At 45.2% G+C, this 18,727-nt stretch overlaps 1 protein-coding gene across 1 annotated transcript in view; it reads left to right on the top strand.

Annotated features, from left to right (window-relative positions):
* The window catches only part of LOC144767715 (phospholipase A2 inhibitor gamma subunit B-like), a 347,909-nt gene that overhangs the window by 39,703 nt on the left and 289,479 nt on the right, over nucleotides 1-18,727 (top strand). Inside the window, exon 4 of the mRNA XM_078651105.1 lies at nucleotides 16,489-16,638. Coding sequence (XP_078507231.1) covers nucleotides 16,489-16,638 — 150 coding nt within the window. The remainder of the gene's footprint in view (nucleotides 1-16,488; nucleotides 16,639-18,727) is intronic.

Genomic DNA, 18,727 nt, shown 5'->3' with positions numbered 1-18,727 from the left:
AGGGTTGAGCCAGGTCCTGGTGAGGAAGCCAATGTCAGGTGGAGGGTGGCATGATGCTTTGTGGGGTGACAGTAGTTGTGCTGGTGCAGGAGAAAGTGCATCTGGCACAGGAGAATGGTACTACCATAGTGTTCGATGCAGCGTGGTAGCAGTGTTTGCCGGGTCGCCTGTTGTTAAGTACACAGATGGTGCAGTCGTCTTAAAAGATGGTGGACTGGGAACAGGGGTCCTGGCGCTGGTCCTGGTCCTGGTACGGACAGGCACAGATGAGTTTTCCTTTGCAGCACCAGCTGCAAAGAGATGTTGTGGCCCCCATTTAGTGGGTCCTGGAAGGAGGGAGGGGCATTGGGAGGCAGTGGGTGGGGCAATGGGGGAGGCTGGAGAACGGTCGCGGGGATCAAGAGGTGGGAGGAGGGAAACAGGCAGCAAAGCACTAAATTAAGCTACAGAGATGGCACATGGACTAGGCAAAGAAATTAAGCAATAGAAAAACACAGTCAGACAGAAGCACAAGAATTAAGAGACAGCATGGTCCAACAAATTGGCAATAGAATTTAGCAAATAGAAAAAAGCACAGTAGATAGGCAAAGGAATTAAACAAAGAGAAAGATAAAAGCAAAAGAAATAGGCAAAGTTCTTAAGCAGAAAAAAAAGAGAAAGGCGCAGTCAAATAAAAGCCCAAGAGATGATCAGCAGAACTAGCAAGGCAGCGGTGGGGGCTCCCAGGACAGGGGAGACCTGGGTCTGGTACCTTCTCAATCGGGTCGCACTGCGGGCGCCATTAAGTAGATTCTGGGAGGAGGGAGGGGTGCTGTGAGGCGGTGGCATGGCTAGGCAAGAGATGGAAGAGCAGCAGCAGAGATCAAGAGGCGGGAAACATGGGTGGCAAAAGTTTAATATTAATTAGTGGAGATGGCATAAGAAATAGGCAAAAGAATCAGGCAAGAGAAAAGCAGACAGAAACACAAGAATTAAGCAGCAGAATAGCACGAAAAACAGGCAAAGGAATTAAGGAAAGAGAAAGATAAAAGCACAAGAAATAGGCAAAGGAATAAGCATAGAGAAAGAGAACAGTGCAGTGAGACAAGAGCACAGACAAAAAACTAGCCAGGCAGCGGCGGGGGCTGGCAGCAGGATTAGAGGGCTGGGTCTGGGCCCAATTTCATTTAAAAGGCCTATTTTAATGACTCCATTAGTGTTAATCAAATTCATTGGGATCTTCTTCCGCAAACATACCTTATATTGTTTTATTACATAGACTCAATAGATACCCTCTCTTCCACCCTCATAATATTCAGACATTGTAACCTTAACCTTTGGCTTTGTGTTGCTCTTTGGTGCCATTAGCTAGGTTGTGCTGTATAAATAAACACACACACACACACACACATATTTGCATAGATACAGGTTATACATAGTGTCCTATTTACAAAACATATTTTTCATATTCATATACATTTCCAGTTGTGTACCTTGAAAACTGCGCTAGGTGCAGGTTCCAAGACGTTGCACTGGGAATGTCATGTGACAGGTCCCAGAAGCTCCTGTTCTCTCCAGTGTAGTGTTCTACATAACATTGAGCTCAACACAGGGGAAAACGAGCTTCCTTTGCAAACACACTATTTTCTCACCAGTGCAAACATTTGTTCTAATGGAGAAAGATATTTTACTGTGGAGAGGTGTGGCTCACTGGTTAGAGGCGGCAGACCTGTAAGCAGAGAACGCCCTGGGACCAGGGTTCAATTCCTGATGCGGCAGGGTCATGGACCAGGGTCAATTGACTCGATAATTCTCGCCTCAGTGCCTACTCTAACCAGGGAACACACCCGGTAACTCTGGGCATTAAGTTTAGTTTTAGTTTAGTTTAAAGGGGTTTGTAGAGCGCCTGGTGACGCCTCCCGGCGTGTCCCCGCGCTGTGGAGAGAGCAAATTCTGAGGAGAGAAGCAGAAGTATCATTATGCAGTAAATAGATGGGTCTTTAGCCGCTTTCTAAAAGAGGCCTCATTTGTCTCTAGCCTGATGTCCGTGGGAAGAAGGTTCCAGTGCCTGGCTGCCATAGAACGGAAGGATCTGCCTCACATTCTTGCTTTTTTGGGGCGAGGTGTTCTGAGCAGGCCCATTCCTTTCGATCTGAGAGATCTGTTCGGTTCATACAGGGATGCCAGATCTGACATATAAGCCGGCGCTTTTTGGTGGATTATCCTATGGCACCATAGTAGCGCTTTGAAGACAATCCTCTTACTAATAGGTCACCAATGGAGGGATACTAAAGAGGGTCTCGAAGGGGCTCTCCGAGGCAACCTTAGCACCAGGCGTGCTGCAGAGTTTTGCAGAACCTGTAATCTCTTAATGTTTTTGGCAGATGTGCCCAGGAGCAGCACATTCCCGTAATCAATGCGGGATGTGATCAGTGCCTGCGTCATGGTGCGTCTGGAGTTCAGAGGCAGCAAGTCAAGGGTGCGGTTGAGCGTTTTCATTACTCCAAAGCATTTGCCAACTGTTTTGTTAATGTGGCTATCGAAAGACAACTTATTGTCTATCCAGACACCTAGATTTTTTGCTTCCCGGTTAGGAGTAGGCAGAGGACCCAAACAGTTGGGCCACCATTCTTTTGTCCATTTTGCCTCATTGCCCCCAATTATAATAACCTCCGTTTTCGTGCCATTTAGTTTTAGACAGTGCTCTGTCATCCAAGTGGCAAGCTTACTCATACAAGCCTTGAAGTTATCTGCTTCTAGAGAAGGGGTTTGTGACAGTGATATAAGAAGTTGCGTGTCGTCGGCGTAGGAGACAAGCTCCACGCCGAACGATTGCACCACTTCTGCCAGGGGAGCCATGTACAAATTGAACAGGGTGGGACTCAGGGCAGAGCCCTGAGGTACCCCCTGTTCAAGCGTCACACTGTCAGAGAGGAAAGTCCCTCTTTGGACTTGAAAGCTCCTGTTGATCAGAAAGGCCTTCAGCCATCCCAGTGCCTTATTAGTGACTCCCGCTCTATTTAGACACTGTAGCAGGATGGAATGCGCTACAGTGTCAAACGCGGCACTGAGATCGAGCATGATGAGAGCCATGGTCTTGCCCTCATCTGCTCCTTCACGAAGGGTTTCAGTAGCCCTCAGGAGAGCTGTCTCTGTGGAAAAATTGGATCTAAAACCCGATTGAGACCTATGAAAAATATGGTGGGTTTCTAGGTGATCCATGAGTTGGGCATTAGCAATTTTCTCAGCTAGCTTTGCAAGATAAGGTAGCAAAGATATTGGGCGAAGATTTTCCAATATGTCTTGGCCCATGTTCGGCTTTTTTTTATCGGTAGCACTACAGCCTGTTTCCATTCCGTGGGCAAGCAAGCCGTGGAGAAGGAGACTTGCAGCAAGTGTCTAAAGTGGGGTTCTAGTACAGGGAAGGCTTCATCTAAAATTTTAGGGGGCGCAGGGTCTCGAGGAGATCCTGATTTGATGTTCTTGCACATTTTAGCCATTGCTTCAAGGGGAGGAACGTGGAAGGATCCTAGGCACTCTGAAGTGCTTATGAGACTGTCATTTTCAGTAAATTCAGTGGCTGGTTTTATATTAGTGGAAAAGCAGGCATATATGTTCGCGATCTTTCCTGAGAAATACTGGGCAATTTTGTTACAAGTTTCCACAGAATCGTTTTGGGGGGGGGATTCGAGTCCACTATGGATATTTCTTTGTATATTAGGTAGAGTTCCTTAGAGGAGTTTCCTGCTTCCATAATACGGGTGTGGTAGTGAGCTGCCTTAGCCAGGCGTATAGCTTTGTTATATAGTTTTTGCGCTGTTTTATACTGGGCCTTAATTATTGGACAGAATTCTTGGCGCCATGCTCTTTCCAGCTTTTTGCAGGCCGTCTTCATGGTTTGAAGTTCTTGGCTGAACCATGGAGCAGCTTTTTTTGTTCTCCTGGCGTTGGTCGTGGTGCGAATTGGGGCAGTGATGTCAAGGGCCTTGGTGACAAAGCTATGTATATGCTTATTAGCTGACTCGCAATCATCCCCTCTAGGAGGACCTTCGTCCTGAATAATTTTAGTGAAAGATTCTATTGAGAAGTTCTTCCATTTTCTGCGTTTATAGCGTAGAGATTGTAGACGATAGTGTTCGGTTCTGTCTAGTTGAATTGTTATGGGGATGATGTAATGATCCGACCAAGGTATAGGTTGAGGAACTGAGGTATGAACTCCCTTCCAGTTGCCGAACACCGGGTCTAATAAGTGTCCTAGTTGATGTGACGGTTCCTTATTTTTAAATTCCAGCTGTACCGAGATTAGCTCAGCTTGGATGTCGGTCGCGTCAGTATCTAAGGGGTCTTCAAAATGTGCATTGAGATCTCCTAGCACTAATAAGCGAGATTTCCTTAGTGCTAGGTGGGTTATGGCTTCCATAAGGGTGGCAGTGAAGTCAAATAGCCTCCCAGGTGGTCGGTATATCAGGATGCCCGATAAAGAGTGATTGGGGCTGGTGTTAATCGTGAAGGAACCAGCTTCACTATGGTCCACTAGGATAGAAGATATGGTGCATATTAGAGGGGCTTTCGTTGCGATGGCAATGCCACCGCCTCTGCCGTCTTTCCTATCCAGTCTGGATAGGGTGTATCCGGGGGGAAGGGCCTGAATAATATCCGGGTCAGAGTGGTCATCCAACCAAGTTTCCGTCAAGAATAAGATGTTAAGGTTCTGGTCCTCAAGTAAATGGAAAATTTCCATGCGGTGCTTACGTAAGGACCTGCAGTTAAGCAAGGCAGTTAAGCTTGCCTCATCTCTACAACGGCCCCCCACAGACGCCGGGGATGCCTGGTTTCACCCTGGAGATACCCAGAAAGGGACCATCTCACAGGGAAAACCAGGACGGGTTCCCCAGCGGTCTACAGCGCCAGGACACTCGGGTAGAGTAACAGTGCGCTTTACAAGTATCCCACTGTAAATCAATACGATCCATGGATAATCAGCTCCCCTTCCCATCCTGGAAAGAGTAGTAAATCTCCAACCAGAGTGGAAGAGGTCAGATTGAAGTTCGGAAAAACCCATGTTTGTAATCATTCTCAAACTTTTAAGCCATTCCACACTCACTGCCCACTCCTTGAGTGGCATTTATTGTTTAAAAATTATTTGCACTCATGGTGGAGAATTCCACAGAAGTAAATGTATTTCCTCCTGCCAGGAATGTCAAGACATGTTCTTGGCAGGCATAAATGTGGTATCTTCGACTGTAAACATACAGTAATAGTCTAATTAGTCTAAAAGGCCTTTGTGAATAGGCCTCATGGTTGGTTAACAAACATATACTTGATGAAATACAAAGATTTTCTTATCGCTAAATAAACCCAACATCATACTCTGAAATTCTTAAGAATGTTACTCATCCCAAACCTACGTGTGCGTTAAAGTCCACATGTGTTGGCTTTCAACTCTCTCTCCTTCTCTGAAACCACTTGAACTACATTTTGGAGTTTGTGGTAATGAAAGGAGACATCCAAGATTGTGAGTAGATGTATTTACGTTCCGGTGAGAAGATCCCAGAGACAATGCCTGGTGTGCGTGCAAGCGCACCACTGGCTTAGTTCCAACTGTACATTACAACTGTCACCAGTCTAAAGACCAACTGTCAACATGAGCTTGGCTCGCGCGCCAATGAGCAGATACTAACAGAATGTCCACGTGTGGACAGAACACTACATATATCTCTTTCCCTAGAAGAAGGGAAGAAGAACACAAGAGCAAAGCAGAGAGGAAGGGAAGAGGGAGGAAAGGAGAGAGAGGGAAGAGAATGACCTGAATCTTATAGGCACTCTGATGTCTCTGCAACTCCTCCTGGGGTAGACAAGAGGGTTGTTAACAACATCTGATACTCTGTGATTATGAACAGAAGAATGTATTGAGAATGTGTCAGAACCTTGGACAGGCCTCCTACCACACAAGTAATTGACCTTTACAATCTTGTTCATGTTCCACCAATTACACTTATTGACATGAACAGCACTGCCACAGATTTTATCAATGCAGACTGGTTTGCTGAACTTGACTTGACAAAACTTTGTTTATTTATTCTCACCATGTCACCCACCACAAATTTCCGGTTGGAGACATGTTTCCTGGAGCCAAAGTTTGTTTTTTGTTTGGTTTGTACATCGCTGATTTTGGTTCTAACCATGTTGTCAAGCTCATGGGCAGGTGTTCTACGTTTGAACCACTTTGCCATCCATGTAGGTCTAAACTCAGAGCAGGCCTTTCTGACTTTAAGTAGTTCAAAGGGAGACACACCTGTGGACGAGAGGGGCGTGGTTCTGTAGAACCACAGCATGGTTCTGATTGCCATGGTATGCTTTTATTGTGATCAATAGCCCACCTTATACAGTCCCCAATGACTCTGTTAAGTCTCTCCACCAGCCCGTTAGTTTGGGGATGATAGAGTGAGCTTTTGATGTGGGTAATGGAAGATTCGTTAAAGAATTATTCAGCTTCCGCAGAGATAAACTGTACCCCATTGTCAGAGTTAACAGTCTTAGGAAATTCCTCCCGCATGAAAACCTCTTTCATAAAGTCAAGAATCTCTTTAGAGTCAACTTTGGCAACACATTTGACTTCTGGCCATTTGGAGTAATAGTTCACTAAAACTATGGCGAACTGAGTCAGATGAGGTAGGGTGTTGAAGGGATCCAACACGTCGATACCTAGTTTCTCCCAGGGATTGTCTTGCAGGGGAATGGGGGTGAGTGGCGGGATGGATGTGAATAGTGTCTTGTCACTGCCAGCACAAATGGTGCATTCTTGTACAAGTGCATGTCTCTGTCCATCTGAGGCCACCAGAAGTATGCACGAACTCTACCTTTGGTGAGCGTAGCACCCAGGTGACCCTCATGAGCTTTAGTGAGTAGAGTTTTCCTGAGGGTGAAAGGGGTGAAAATATTATCTAACCTGAAGATGAGACCATCTTCAACAGATAATTCTTCAGATTTTTACATATGGTTGCATATCAACATTTAAACTCTTTTTTTTAAGCCAGCCTTCAGTAATGTATTTCCTAACACATTTAAGTACTTCATCACAGTCCATAGCATCATACCAATAACTTTCATTGACCAAACTAACATGTTGCAGTTCAACTCTTGCGACTATATAGTTTATAGTATATAGTCCTTCTTCGCTATTGGGTTTATCTCTATCTTCTGACCTGTCCGGCATGGGTGGCAACCGGGAAAGGGCATCTGCATGTACGTTCTTTCCACTGGGGATGTGTACAATTTCAAAACTGAATTGGGGAAGTTTAGATGCAAGAAGAGCTATACGTGGTGTTGCGTTACGATGGCTGGTGTTGCCTAAAATGGCCACTAAGGGTTTGTGGTCGGTTTGTAGAGTGAAGTTCCTGCTCCAAAGGTAACATTTGAACTTTTCAATGGCCCACCAACATGCAAGTAGTTATTTTTCAATGAATGAATAGTGAGACTCAGTGCTTCTCAGTACCCTTGATGGAATCCCAATTGTGTGTTCTTGTGTCCCTACTTGCTGGGTCAGGACAGCACCAAGACTGTAACAGCTGGCCTCAACAGTTAGGGTGCAGTGTAATGAGTGATCAAAATGTTTCAGAGCTTTGACAAAGGTGAGTTGGGTTTTTAGCCACTCAAAAACATGTCTGCACTCATCATCCCATACAAAAAAAGTTTGGTTTTTCAACAGGTTTGAAAAGGGGCGCACCTTAGTTGCGTAATCAGGAATGAAAGGAGAATAGAACTCAGTGTTACCCCTGCACTCATGATGGTGTGACCAAGGTATTCAACAGAATCTTTTGAGAACTCACATTTCTCATGTTTGAAGACAACACCATATTCTTGGACTCTAGACAGGACTTGACCTAATGTTTTGTCATGTGTTGCATGGTAAAATGCTGTGAATAAGAACATCATCTTGAAAAATGGCAAAGTTCTTAAGTCCTTTAAGAAGGTTGACCATGAGGCGCTGAAAGACTGAAGCTGCCAAAGCCAGCCCAAAGGGCACACAACAGACTTGGTACATGCCTGATGGTGAGTTGAATGCAGTGAGGTGGTGTGATTCTTTGTCGAGTTCAACCTGGTGGTAAGCGGAGGTGTTGCAGGGATTCTTCTCAGTCACAGAACTGTGCACAGAGACTCAGGACCTCAGTGAATTAGGTTGTACCAAAACTCACCTTAGTACCCAAAATCCCCTACCAGACTAGCATCAGTGTCACATTAGTTCTACGTCCTATAGCAAAGTCACCAATGATTAGACAACCCAGAACATGCGACTAAGGATACCTCAGATAAGGTGGGAAACATGAGCACTCTTTCGTTATACTCTCCTACCAGTCCGGAACAGGGAGTAAAGAGAGGCACGTGCAAGTTTAAAATGTTTATTTTAATGCCGTGATCTCAGGTGCAGCATCTTAGCTAATACAAGCAGACATATGATAAGAAATAAGATTGTCAGCATAGTTACTATTCCATAAAATACAAAGGGAGAAAGCATGTTATAATGCTAAATGGAAACAGGTTAAATATATACCTATATTTCACCCTCCCTTGGTAGTGGGTTATTTTATAACTAAAGAAGGTCTCTTAGGCTTGGGTAGGTGACCCCATACCTCAGAGTTTAGCAGGAGTGAATCACATGGAGTTCTGCACAAGCTCTCAGCATACAAATGTTCTCTCTGTGTGTTAAATCATGCCTACACAGTGTGTTATTAAAGGTGCCAGTATCTGAGCTGTCCACAGCTGCATATATGTTATGTCTAGAATGTGCGCTGATCAGTTCGAACAAAAGCAACAGTGTTGATATAACCTTGAAGGCCTCGGCACTCACTGTTCAGACTACGCTTACAAAGCAAGTCTAGCAATGTGGAAAAACAAGTTATTCTCATGTGAAGCAAAACTCTCAGCCTAAAGGGGAAACAATAACTAACGTGTATGCCATGCGCAAAAGAAAGCAAAAGGTAAAATTGCGTTTAAACTTCTAAAAAGCTCATGCTAACTTAACACTGTAGAAATGCAAGGCTCAGCCCCACTCCACTACAAAGTCAAGGTCGAGTTTTGAAAAGATCCTAGCATCAGTTACCATGGTCAACATTTCTGAGATGTTAGGAAAGGGCTGGGAGTCAATCCATATTTTTTTATTTAGACTGCGCAAGTCAATGCAGATTCTGAGTTCATTGTTCTTTTTGCGTGCCATGACCAAGGGAAATGACCAATCAGAGGATTCGGCTGGCTCGATCACCCCTCTTTTACACATAGTCAATAGTTCTTTCTCCAGATCTTCTCTGATGCTAAACAGTACACTTCTGAGTTTGTGTTTTGTGGGTATGGCACCAACTCTTACTTGTATTCTGTGCTTGAACCCTTTTATACTACCCAACTCGCCTGAAAAGACTTTGGGGAACTTGTTTAAAAGATCTTCAACTTTGGTGGAATCACAGATGGCTAACACCTGTTCTTTGGCACCGGGACACAACATCATATCAAACAACCCTTGGTGGAACCACACGAGAATGTTCAAACCTTGTATGGCTACGTAGATTTTTCCTTCACTGCTCCAACCCTTTAATTCCATGATGTCTTCAAAGTACCCAAGGAGGTCGATTTTACGTCCCTCGTAGAACAAGTGAGCACGATCAGCCGGAAATAACTGTCTCTCAACCCAATTGGCTGTAAAAAGTGACTCAGAAATCATGGTGATGCGTGCACCTGAATCCATGAGGAGGCGAAGCTTCTTGTCACCTACTAGTATGTTAGCATAGGGTTCAATACATTCTGAGGGATCCCCTGTACTTATTTCACCTCAGCGACAACAAGAACCATATCTTTCATATCTGACAAGAGCTCCTCATTATCACTGTCACTAGTGTCTTTGACGCACCCTATTCAGACCTTTTGTGACCCTGACACACTTCATCAAAATGGCCAACTTTGCCTCAAGACCTGTGTCACGCACCAAGAACAACAAGGGACTCAGGGTGTTACTGGGTAAGGAGGTTTATTGTTTAACAGTCTTTCAGGGTGGGTCCTTTGTCTGTTTTCAGGGTTCCGTTATGGCTTCTTCACAGGGATCCTTCCAGGGTCTTCTGTTTGCCTTCTCTACGGGTCCTCCCCCTCTGGTAAAAGGAAAACAGAGAGACGGTTAGCATTATCTTGCCCGTTTTAAGGCTTGTTCCTCTGACCCCTTTTGTGCACAGGGAGTTTTATAGGTAGCTTGTCGTGTTCCTTCACACAACGCAAGACTGGGAGGGGGACAGTTCCATGGCGCCCGAGATCCTTACGTTGGGGTGCAGTTTCACCCAAGCATGAGTTGCGCTGGGGAGATCATCCAAATACTGTTCCAGGAGGATCTTGTCCATCAACTGCTCCATGCTGGAGCTGTGGGGCTGCAGCCATCGGTTACCCAGATCCTGTAATCTGTAAAACAGTGCCTGGGGTTGTCTTAAGGACACCAATATTCTTTTCTGAACTTCATTCGTAGTGCTCCAGGTCGTAACCAAGTCTTTCTAGGATGGCCTCCTTAATGATGTTGTATGGGGTTGTGACTGCTGGGTTGGTGGCCTGAAATGTGGCCTGCAGCTCCTCAGACAAAAAGGTGGTGATGTACAAGCCTCAACGCTCGGCCGGCCATTGGGCAAGACCCGCGATATGCTTGAAGTTTGTGAAGAAGAAGTCGGGTCTTCGCCAGGCTGGTATTTCTGCAGGACCGGACTGAGCACATCGGGGTGCACTTTGCTGCTGGCAATGGTGTCTGTTAATTGCTGGATGGGGGAGTCTTGCACCGCCTGATTCTGTGCAATCAGGCCCACCTGGGCTTGAAGGGCCTCCTGTAAGTGTTCCTGGTCTGTTTTGGCCTCAGTGGCTTGCCCTTCTACAACCAGCTGGAGGTGGCGTTGGCCTTCGGTCAACTGTTTCGGCATGAATTCGATTCCAAGGGGTTGGGACATGTTCTTGTTGCGCAACGGGACAAGAAGGGGCTATCCCACTTCTGACACCACTTGTCACGCACCAAGAACGACACCGGACTCAGGGTGTTACTGGGTAAGGCAGTTTATTGTTTAACATTCTTTCATGGTGGGTCCTTTGTCTGTTTTCAGGGGTCCGTTATGGTTTCTTCACAGGGATCCTTCCAGGGTCTTCTCTTTACCTTCTCTAAGGGTCCTCCCCCTAGGGAAAATGGAAAACGGAGAAACGGTTAGTGTTATCTTGCCTGATTGTAAGGCTTGTTCCTCCCGCCCTTTTTGTGCACAGGGAGTTTTACAGGTAGCTTGTTGTGTTCCTTCACACGACGCAAGACTGGGGTGAAAACTGTGAATGAAGCCCACCTGTGAGAGAGAGGAACTGCACCACAAGTAACGCCTTACTCTTGATGCCTAAATGCCCACACAATCCTATTGTCCTTTTCTATCTATTCAGATGAGCCCCTCATCTGCTTATTGTCTCTGCCAAGACCATGTCTTAATTGTGCTCCCTCCTTTGCTTCCGGCCCTCAATAATTCAAGAACACCACCCGACAAAACACCCAGCTGCGCTGCACCCCCTGGTCCCTGCTGTCACTTGCCTAATACCGTGACTCGGCAACAGGGTCACGGCTTTCTCGTCCAGAACACCTTCCTGAAGGGTGCCCTCCTTCTCATCATGCTGAGCCTCCAACCTCCGTCTGCTGCGGCTGACTCTTCCTAGTTGATCATGTACACTCCTCCTCTGGTCCTTTCGACGTTGTCTCTTCTCCTCTGCTCTGCGTCGGGTGCCGTCTCTCTCACCTCCATCTGGTCTGCTTCTGTAACCGTTCTGTTCTTGTCTGCCGTTCTCCCGTCCTCGCTGCATACCCCCCTCCCTGGCTCCGCCTCCCTATTTGGGTTTTCTCCTTCTGCTTGCGGCGTTCCCTTCTGCCTGGCAAGAATGTGCCCTCGGCGGTGCCCCCGGGCCTCCAGGTACTGTCCCTGCTTCCGCTGCCCTGTCACAACCTGCAAACTACATTTTTAGTTGAACTGGGTTTGCCGTTCCTGGGATGTACTGAGTTACCGCACCTAAAGCATATGGCTGTCCACCTAAAAAAAATGTTCTGAGACGTTTCCTTTTTTAAAAAAAATTAGTAATTCGTACAGGGGCAACAACCTCAACTGACTTGTTGTCAAGTTCCTTTACTAAAATCTGTGAAGTTTCTATGCTTTTGGCAATGCGGATGGACTCTTCGAGAGAGGGGTTCTCAAGTGAGAGGAGCTTTTGTCTAATTGTTTTATCAGAACATTGGCTTATGAACTGATCTCGTACCAACTGCTCACTAAAGTTTTCAAACTCACAATCTGCGATCATTGTTCGAAGGGCAGTGATGTATGTGTCTACATCTTCATCATTCTTCCACACACGTCTGAAGAATTTGTGCCTTAATAGAACTATACTTGGCTGTATATCATATCTGGAGGCGAGTTTTCTAATGGTACTCTGATAGTTGTCAATTTCTTCATTTTCTTCATCCACAACGTCAGGTAAATGCTTGATAGTAGCCCTGCCTTCAAATCCTAGTGAGTGTAATAGTAGGAACTTTTTCGTTTCAGGTCTAAATCTGTGTGCTCCTCTAGTGCCCAAATAGGTCTCAAAAGCATCAAGCCAATGTCATCATTTAATTGGCGATTCACCAGGTGAGTCTAAAAACGCTGGTGGTGGGTGAACTGCTTGCATGGTGAGGAGGGTGTGGTAGACCACAACTTGAATTTAGGAAGGAAAGTGGAATAGCAATTTAAATAACACAAACTCGTGAAACTTTAACTCTTGTAGATTTTTTCTGTGGGAACCCCTTGCGGAGATATCAAAACATTACTATATGTGCTGAGATTGAATTATAAACACATAACGTGAGTATCGCAGTTAGGAACAGAACTGAGTGTCACTGTACACAAGTGCACGCTCAATGTCATTGGGTTAAGGATCAATGGTGTGCATGTCACCATGAAGAAGATATGCATAAATGTATATGAAACATTAATAAAAGGTGTGAGAGTCACTGCATAGCTGTGCTCACACCAAAAGAGCCAAATATATTTCAAAGTGGTAAGGCGTGCGAGTCACCGTAAGGAGATGTGCACGCTGTAGAGCTTGAGCTGTAATGTAACATCATGAACTGTACCTGAAGGTAAGGTGACCTGGAAGTGAGCTGATGGCAGCAAACATGAAAAAAACAGCAGTGGCAAGTGGAAGAGGAACCTCAGGTTTATAAGAAGTGAATAAACTGCTCAACTCCAGCTGCACACTGTTGATGAGGATGAGCCGGTCCAGAAGGGGTTACTGCCAACCGGCCAAGGATTTTCCAAACAACATCACCTCACGATGTCAGGAAGTGAATGCGTTGAAGGCTGGTGGGAGTATGCTGAGCTCGATCATGTGTAGCGCAGCCATCCTACGAGCATAGATTTCGTCATCAGGCATGCGGGGCATATGCTGAGGGCTTCCGAGATGCTCCACGCTGAGGATCAGCCAGACAGCAGAGCGGTATGCGCATAGATGGCAAGAGTTTAGGAGTCAACTGTGGACACTTCTGCGACACTCCAGCAGTTATTTTGAGTGAATGCCGCAATTCGCTGAGAAGTTTGTGTGAAACTGCAGACTCCTCCACAATGACATGGGTGCTGCCTGAGATCTTCGTTCTTCTCACTCGTTGCCACGATGAATGTGGTAATGACAGGAGACATACAAGATGGTGAGAAGATTTATTTAAATTCCGGTGGGAAGATCCCACAGACAATGCCTGTTGTGCGTGCAAGCACAGCGCTGGCTTAGTTCCAACGGTACATTACAACTGTCACCAGTCTAGAGACCGCGGGCCTCATTTATGAGGCCTTGCGTCAGTTTTGCGCTGCTGATGCGTCACTTTTTGAGACGCATCGGCGGCGTAAAACATGCCTTCTGTTGCGCACTATTTACAAAGTGATGCATCACTTTGTAAACCCCTGCGCTACATTATACCAGCGTCAGGTATAATGTATGCAGGGGGGGCGTTACACCGCAAAAAACCTCGTAGAAGTGACGCAGTGAAATCTATGAGATTTCACTGCGTCACTTCTACGACGCTGTTGCGTCAAAATCTTGCGCCTGCCTCACAGCAGGCGTAAGACTGATGCAGGCCCTTTCACATGGGGCTTGCCCCATGTGAAAAGGACGCATTCCAGCAATGCGTCACTTTTGCGCTTACAGATACGTCAGAAATACTGACGTATCTGTAAGTTCTTGCGACATGATGCGCCATACATCAAATATGACGCATCAGGTATGTCGCAAGGAGTGCTCACTGAGAAGTGACGCATCCCTGCTTTCACGCAGCGATGCGTCATTTCTCATAAATGAGGCCCCAAATGTCAACATGAGATTGGTTTGCACGCCAACGGGCAGCGCAAGGCAGATTCTAATAGAATGTCCATGCACCAGAGTCCTTTACTGAGATTGTTGCTCAAGTAATAACAACATTCCTGTGTGTTGACACATCTGTATGTTCTCATGGTGCAGAGAGGAATGTCAGAACAACCACTAGCAAACTTTAAAGAAGCAGAGTAGTGTCAGATGAGGCATTGCTGAAAATGGGCACTGGTGGAAAGATCCACTGGTACTGGCCATAGCAGATAATTAAGACTACACTACAGCCCGAACGTCCTCTCTACCTCCAAAGTGGTGTACTGCCAGAATCTAAAAAAACAAGGCCCACTCACCTACAAAAACACAGTCCAATCGGACACGTAGAAATGGTTCTATTTTGATTTGCAAGTATGTGTTTGGAATTTTAAAAATAAAATAGAAAAAGATGACGTGTGAATATGCTGGCAATAAAACAAAACAAGAATGGCACTGAATAGCTGGGAATCTGTCAGTTTGAAGAGAATGGAGTGCCCTCTGTAAGAATTGACACAGCAGACCAGCCACTGCTGTCAATACTCACTTTCTCTACAGTTGCACGATTTGCTGGTCATGCATTAATTAAAGGGTCTGAATTCCTTTGAATGTGAAGTTACACTAATTGCCTTTACAAAGTCTATGGGTAATACCATTGCACTGCTGTATGTGTGCTGATCTGTGGACTGAACCAACATATTACTGGCACACTGTCCGACCAATGACTGAAGCAGGCTGATCAAAAAACGTATTTTCTGGAAGTTAAACTGCATTTTAATTGTATTATTTTGAGAAACCGTGAGGCTAGTAGGACAACTTAAGTCGTCTCGAAGCCAGACTTAAAATTAAATTAATCCAAAATGAAGTAATCATTGAGAAGTGCACGTTTGTAAGTCACTATACATCTTAACAGTATAAAGAGATTACTCTTTCAGCTCCTAAAACAATGTAACAATTACATTCATAATAAATGTTACAGTAATAAGAACATGTTTTTTTACAGACAAAAGGGAAATGACTGGACAATGTTTCGAAAAGTTTGTGCATCTAAAGTCAATTTGGGAGAATACAAAATGGGAAACATCCTTTACAACACGCTCTTGTTAAAGGAATAGTTTGATTTTCTATTCCAACACCTTCCGTTCTGTTACTTGGGCTGGAGTTGGAATAGAAAATTTAACTAATCCACAATCCAGCGCGCTCCAACGCAAGTCGTTGTAATGACTTGCGTTGTAATGGCTGCGTCGTAAAGTACCGCAATCAAAATGATCGCGTTGTACTGACGTACATCCCTTGAAAATCTGATGGTATGGAACATTTAACATCAACATAACCAAGTGGGTGTGTCATGGAGATGGCAGTGGAATGGTGATAAAACACTCACAGACTTGTGGATTTGTGTGCCGCTAACCCAGCGCAAAATGTCAGAGCGATGGAGTATTTTGCTCCTTTGCCCTCATGGATTAAATTCTGTCCTTTGAGCTTAGGTCCCTTGTTCCAAAAGGCAGAAATATACTTCAAATGTATAAGAAAATATGTGTAGCAGAGGTCAGATTTTTTATGCTGGTTTTGTGAATTGGACAAGGATATGAAACTAATGGTTACAATTTTGACAGAAGGGTTTTCCAACTTGGGTAATATTGTAAAGTTTGTTGTTTGAATACTGTTTTAATGGGGCAAACGCGTTAACACAGCATGAAGGCATGGGCATTATAGGAAGTGACATCATGCACTCATTCACTTCCTGCTAACGCCACAAGGAAACACCTTGCCTCCTCTCCAAACCATTCCACAGGTTTCTATCTACTGTGGGTAGAGGTTTAGGAAACGGACAATCCGTGAAAATTTCAGAGTGTAACTGGGGCTTTCAGAGCCAGGCCTACTTTATCTACCTACTTGAGTTGATGGAATCCACAGATTTGCCCAAGATGAGAGCCTTATCACTAGGCGGCAGTGTTCCTTGCGCCACAGAACTTTTAAATGTTAACATCAATACAGAGTGAAGTTTCCCTTCTGTTGTTTATGTTTTAAGATGTGGGTGCTTTCAGTGATTTTTGTTACTTATCTTTGAAAGGGTAGATGGATAATTCTTTTGTTCTGCCATTTTTTTAGTTCCTCCTATGAACTTGACCTCCAATGGAAAGAAGTGCCCAGACTGCTTCAAAGAAGACACCATTGAGGAATGTAAAACTGATAAATTAATCGAATGCGTGGGACTGCAGACAGATTGCTTACATTTTCGTGGGAAAGCCCAAAGGCCAGGTACGTGCATCCCTTTTGTTTGGCTGTCACCTAGCAGCTGATCGGCAGCGGGAGGTTTGGATCATAGCTATTGGAAGATCCTTTCAAATATTCTGAAATATGCATGGTGTTAGTAGTGTCCATTTTATGTCTGGTCTGGTGCCAAATGTTCTGCTTCGTTGATAATTGAATAATTTCGTTTTTTTGACACTGTAGGCAGCAGTGGCGGCTGGAAAAGAACATGGGTTGGCATGGAGGGGTTTAAAAAAAACCTTACCTCTTCCACCATATCTTCTTGTCATCTATCCACTTCTCTTCCGGACTCCGTAAGAAGCAGGAAAAACAGAAACTACCCTAAGCCAATCACAATGCTGCAAAGCTAAGATGGGGACTGGGAGCCTGTGCATGTTCTCCACCATTACAGATAGGTGGAGAACATTCAAAGTGTGCATGTCTGTTTGGTCGGCTTAAGACAGCTGGCCAAACCATCATGCTCACTTAAGTGCACAAACCACTCCTCCTCCCTGTGCCACCAGCCCTGCCCTGATCTAACTCTGACCCATTCATTCTTCAATACACCTTGGCATGTATATGTAAAACATATTTACATTTTATAGAAACACATAGTCACTGGATGATGTCATCAATGATGTCATCAGTGATGTCATTTGAGATGTCATCAGTGATGTCACTGACCATGTCATGAATGATGTTATATGTGACGTCCTCAGCAGTACATTGCGGGGGCGGGAATTATAGTTAGCTCAACTAACTATAATAGGGGAATTTCTATGGTTTGGTGTGAGTGAAATGTCCAACTAACTATAACGTCCCTGAAACCTTTAGTTATTTCCGTGAATTTCTTGCTTTTTTAATTGCTAATTTCTAACTATAACGTGCCTGAAACCTATGGTTTTTTCAGTGAATTTCAAAGGTTTTTAAATGCTAATTTCTAATTATAATATTAATTAAACCTATCTTTTTTTCTGTGTTTTTTAATTATCATCCCATTCGCAACCTGGTCACCACTTTTCCATCGATACCTTCTGCCAATAAAATCGCCACAAACGAGAGCCACAACTAACGCTAATGATATGCAAAGTAGGCATTCCTGTGGAAAAAAACACCACTTCCCCATATTTTCAACTACCAGCCATATCTGCAATGCGATCCAAAAAGCAGGCGATAAGCCGAGTTTGTAGTAACAAATTAACATCAACCATTAACTGGTGTAAGGAGGTCGACTATCTACTGCGTGAATTGGAGCCAACTCACAGCCACATCTAAAGACCAACATGTGATAGAGCTACTGATCATGCAGGTCCGACACCCAACAAGGCCACAACACCTAGTGCCACCAACACCAGAGCCTCCCCACCGGACCACCCCCCCTACTACTCCCAAGGCAGCGCAAAACAGGACAACGGACCTTCCAAAAAAACACCATGGCTCCTCAGCCGCACAATAGTTGAATGTTGGGAGATGTGGCAACCAACTATGTATGACGGAGGCAAGTCACCCATCAATAATAATGCACACAATGCCAAGTGTAACGCTAATGTGCTGCACAGACCTCACTATGCAAAGCACAATACTTGTAGTGAAGTGCACAGTGGACGCAACCATGTTACCTCAGGCAGTGGGGAAGATCTCAATCATGTAGCTGTGTTTTCCCCCCTTATAAGCGGAAGCAGAGTGGGCAGGTCCAACATACGCCACTCCACCATAGGAGTATGAATAAATAGGCCAGGCCCTGGGCGTGGTTCACTTATGGTAAGACCAACGAGTCTGCCAGAGTGGCGGCCCCCACCCTGGCACATGGCTGCTGCCATGGCTGCGGGCCTCCTCCACACAAGCCCCCTGGGAACCCAGCGGCACAGCACCGCAGACTTATGTCTATACCAACTACTGCCTTCGATCTACACTGCGGACAGCAAGGCTCACAATTCAGATGCAGGGGCGATTTCAGATGACGCAGTACAGTACGCAAGACATTTTGCTCCCAGTGCGGCCCACACAGACCACGCATGATCGCAGGCTGCGCACACGCTGTGTGCTTCAGGTGCCACTAACTCACTGCACCATAAGTCATCGCCACGCGGCCTTATCA

Source organism: Lissotriton helveticus, chromosome 7 (assembly GCF_964261635.1).
Source record: "Lissotriton helveticus chromosome 7, aLisHel1.1, whole genome shotgun sequence".
NCBI lineage: Eukaryota > Metazoa > Chordata > Amphibia > Caudata > Salamandridae > Lissotriton > Lissotriton helveticus.
The sequence above is the reverse complement of the archived record's forward strand: the minus strand, read 5'-3'. Positions and strand labels throughout refer to the sequence as shown.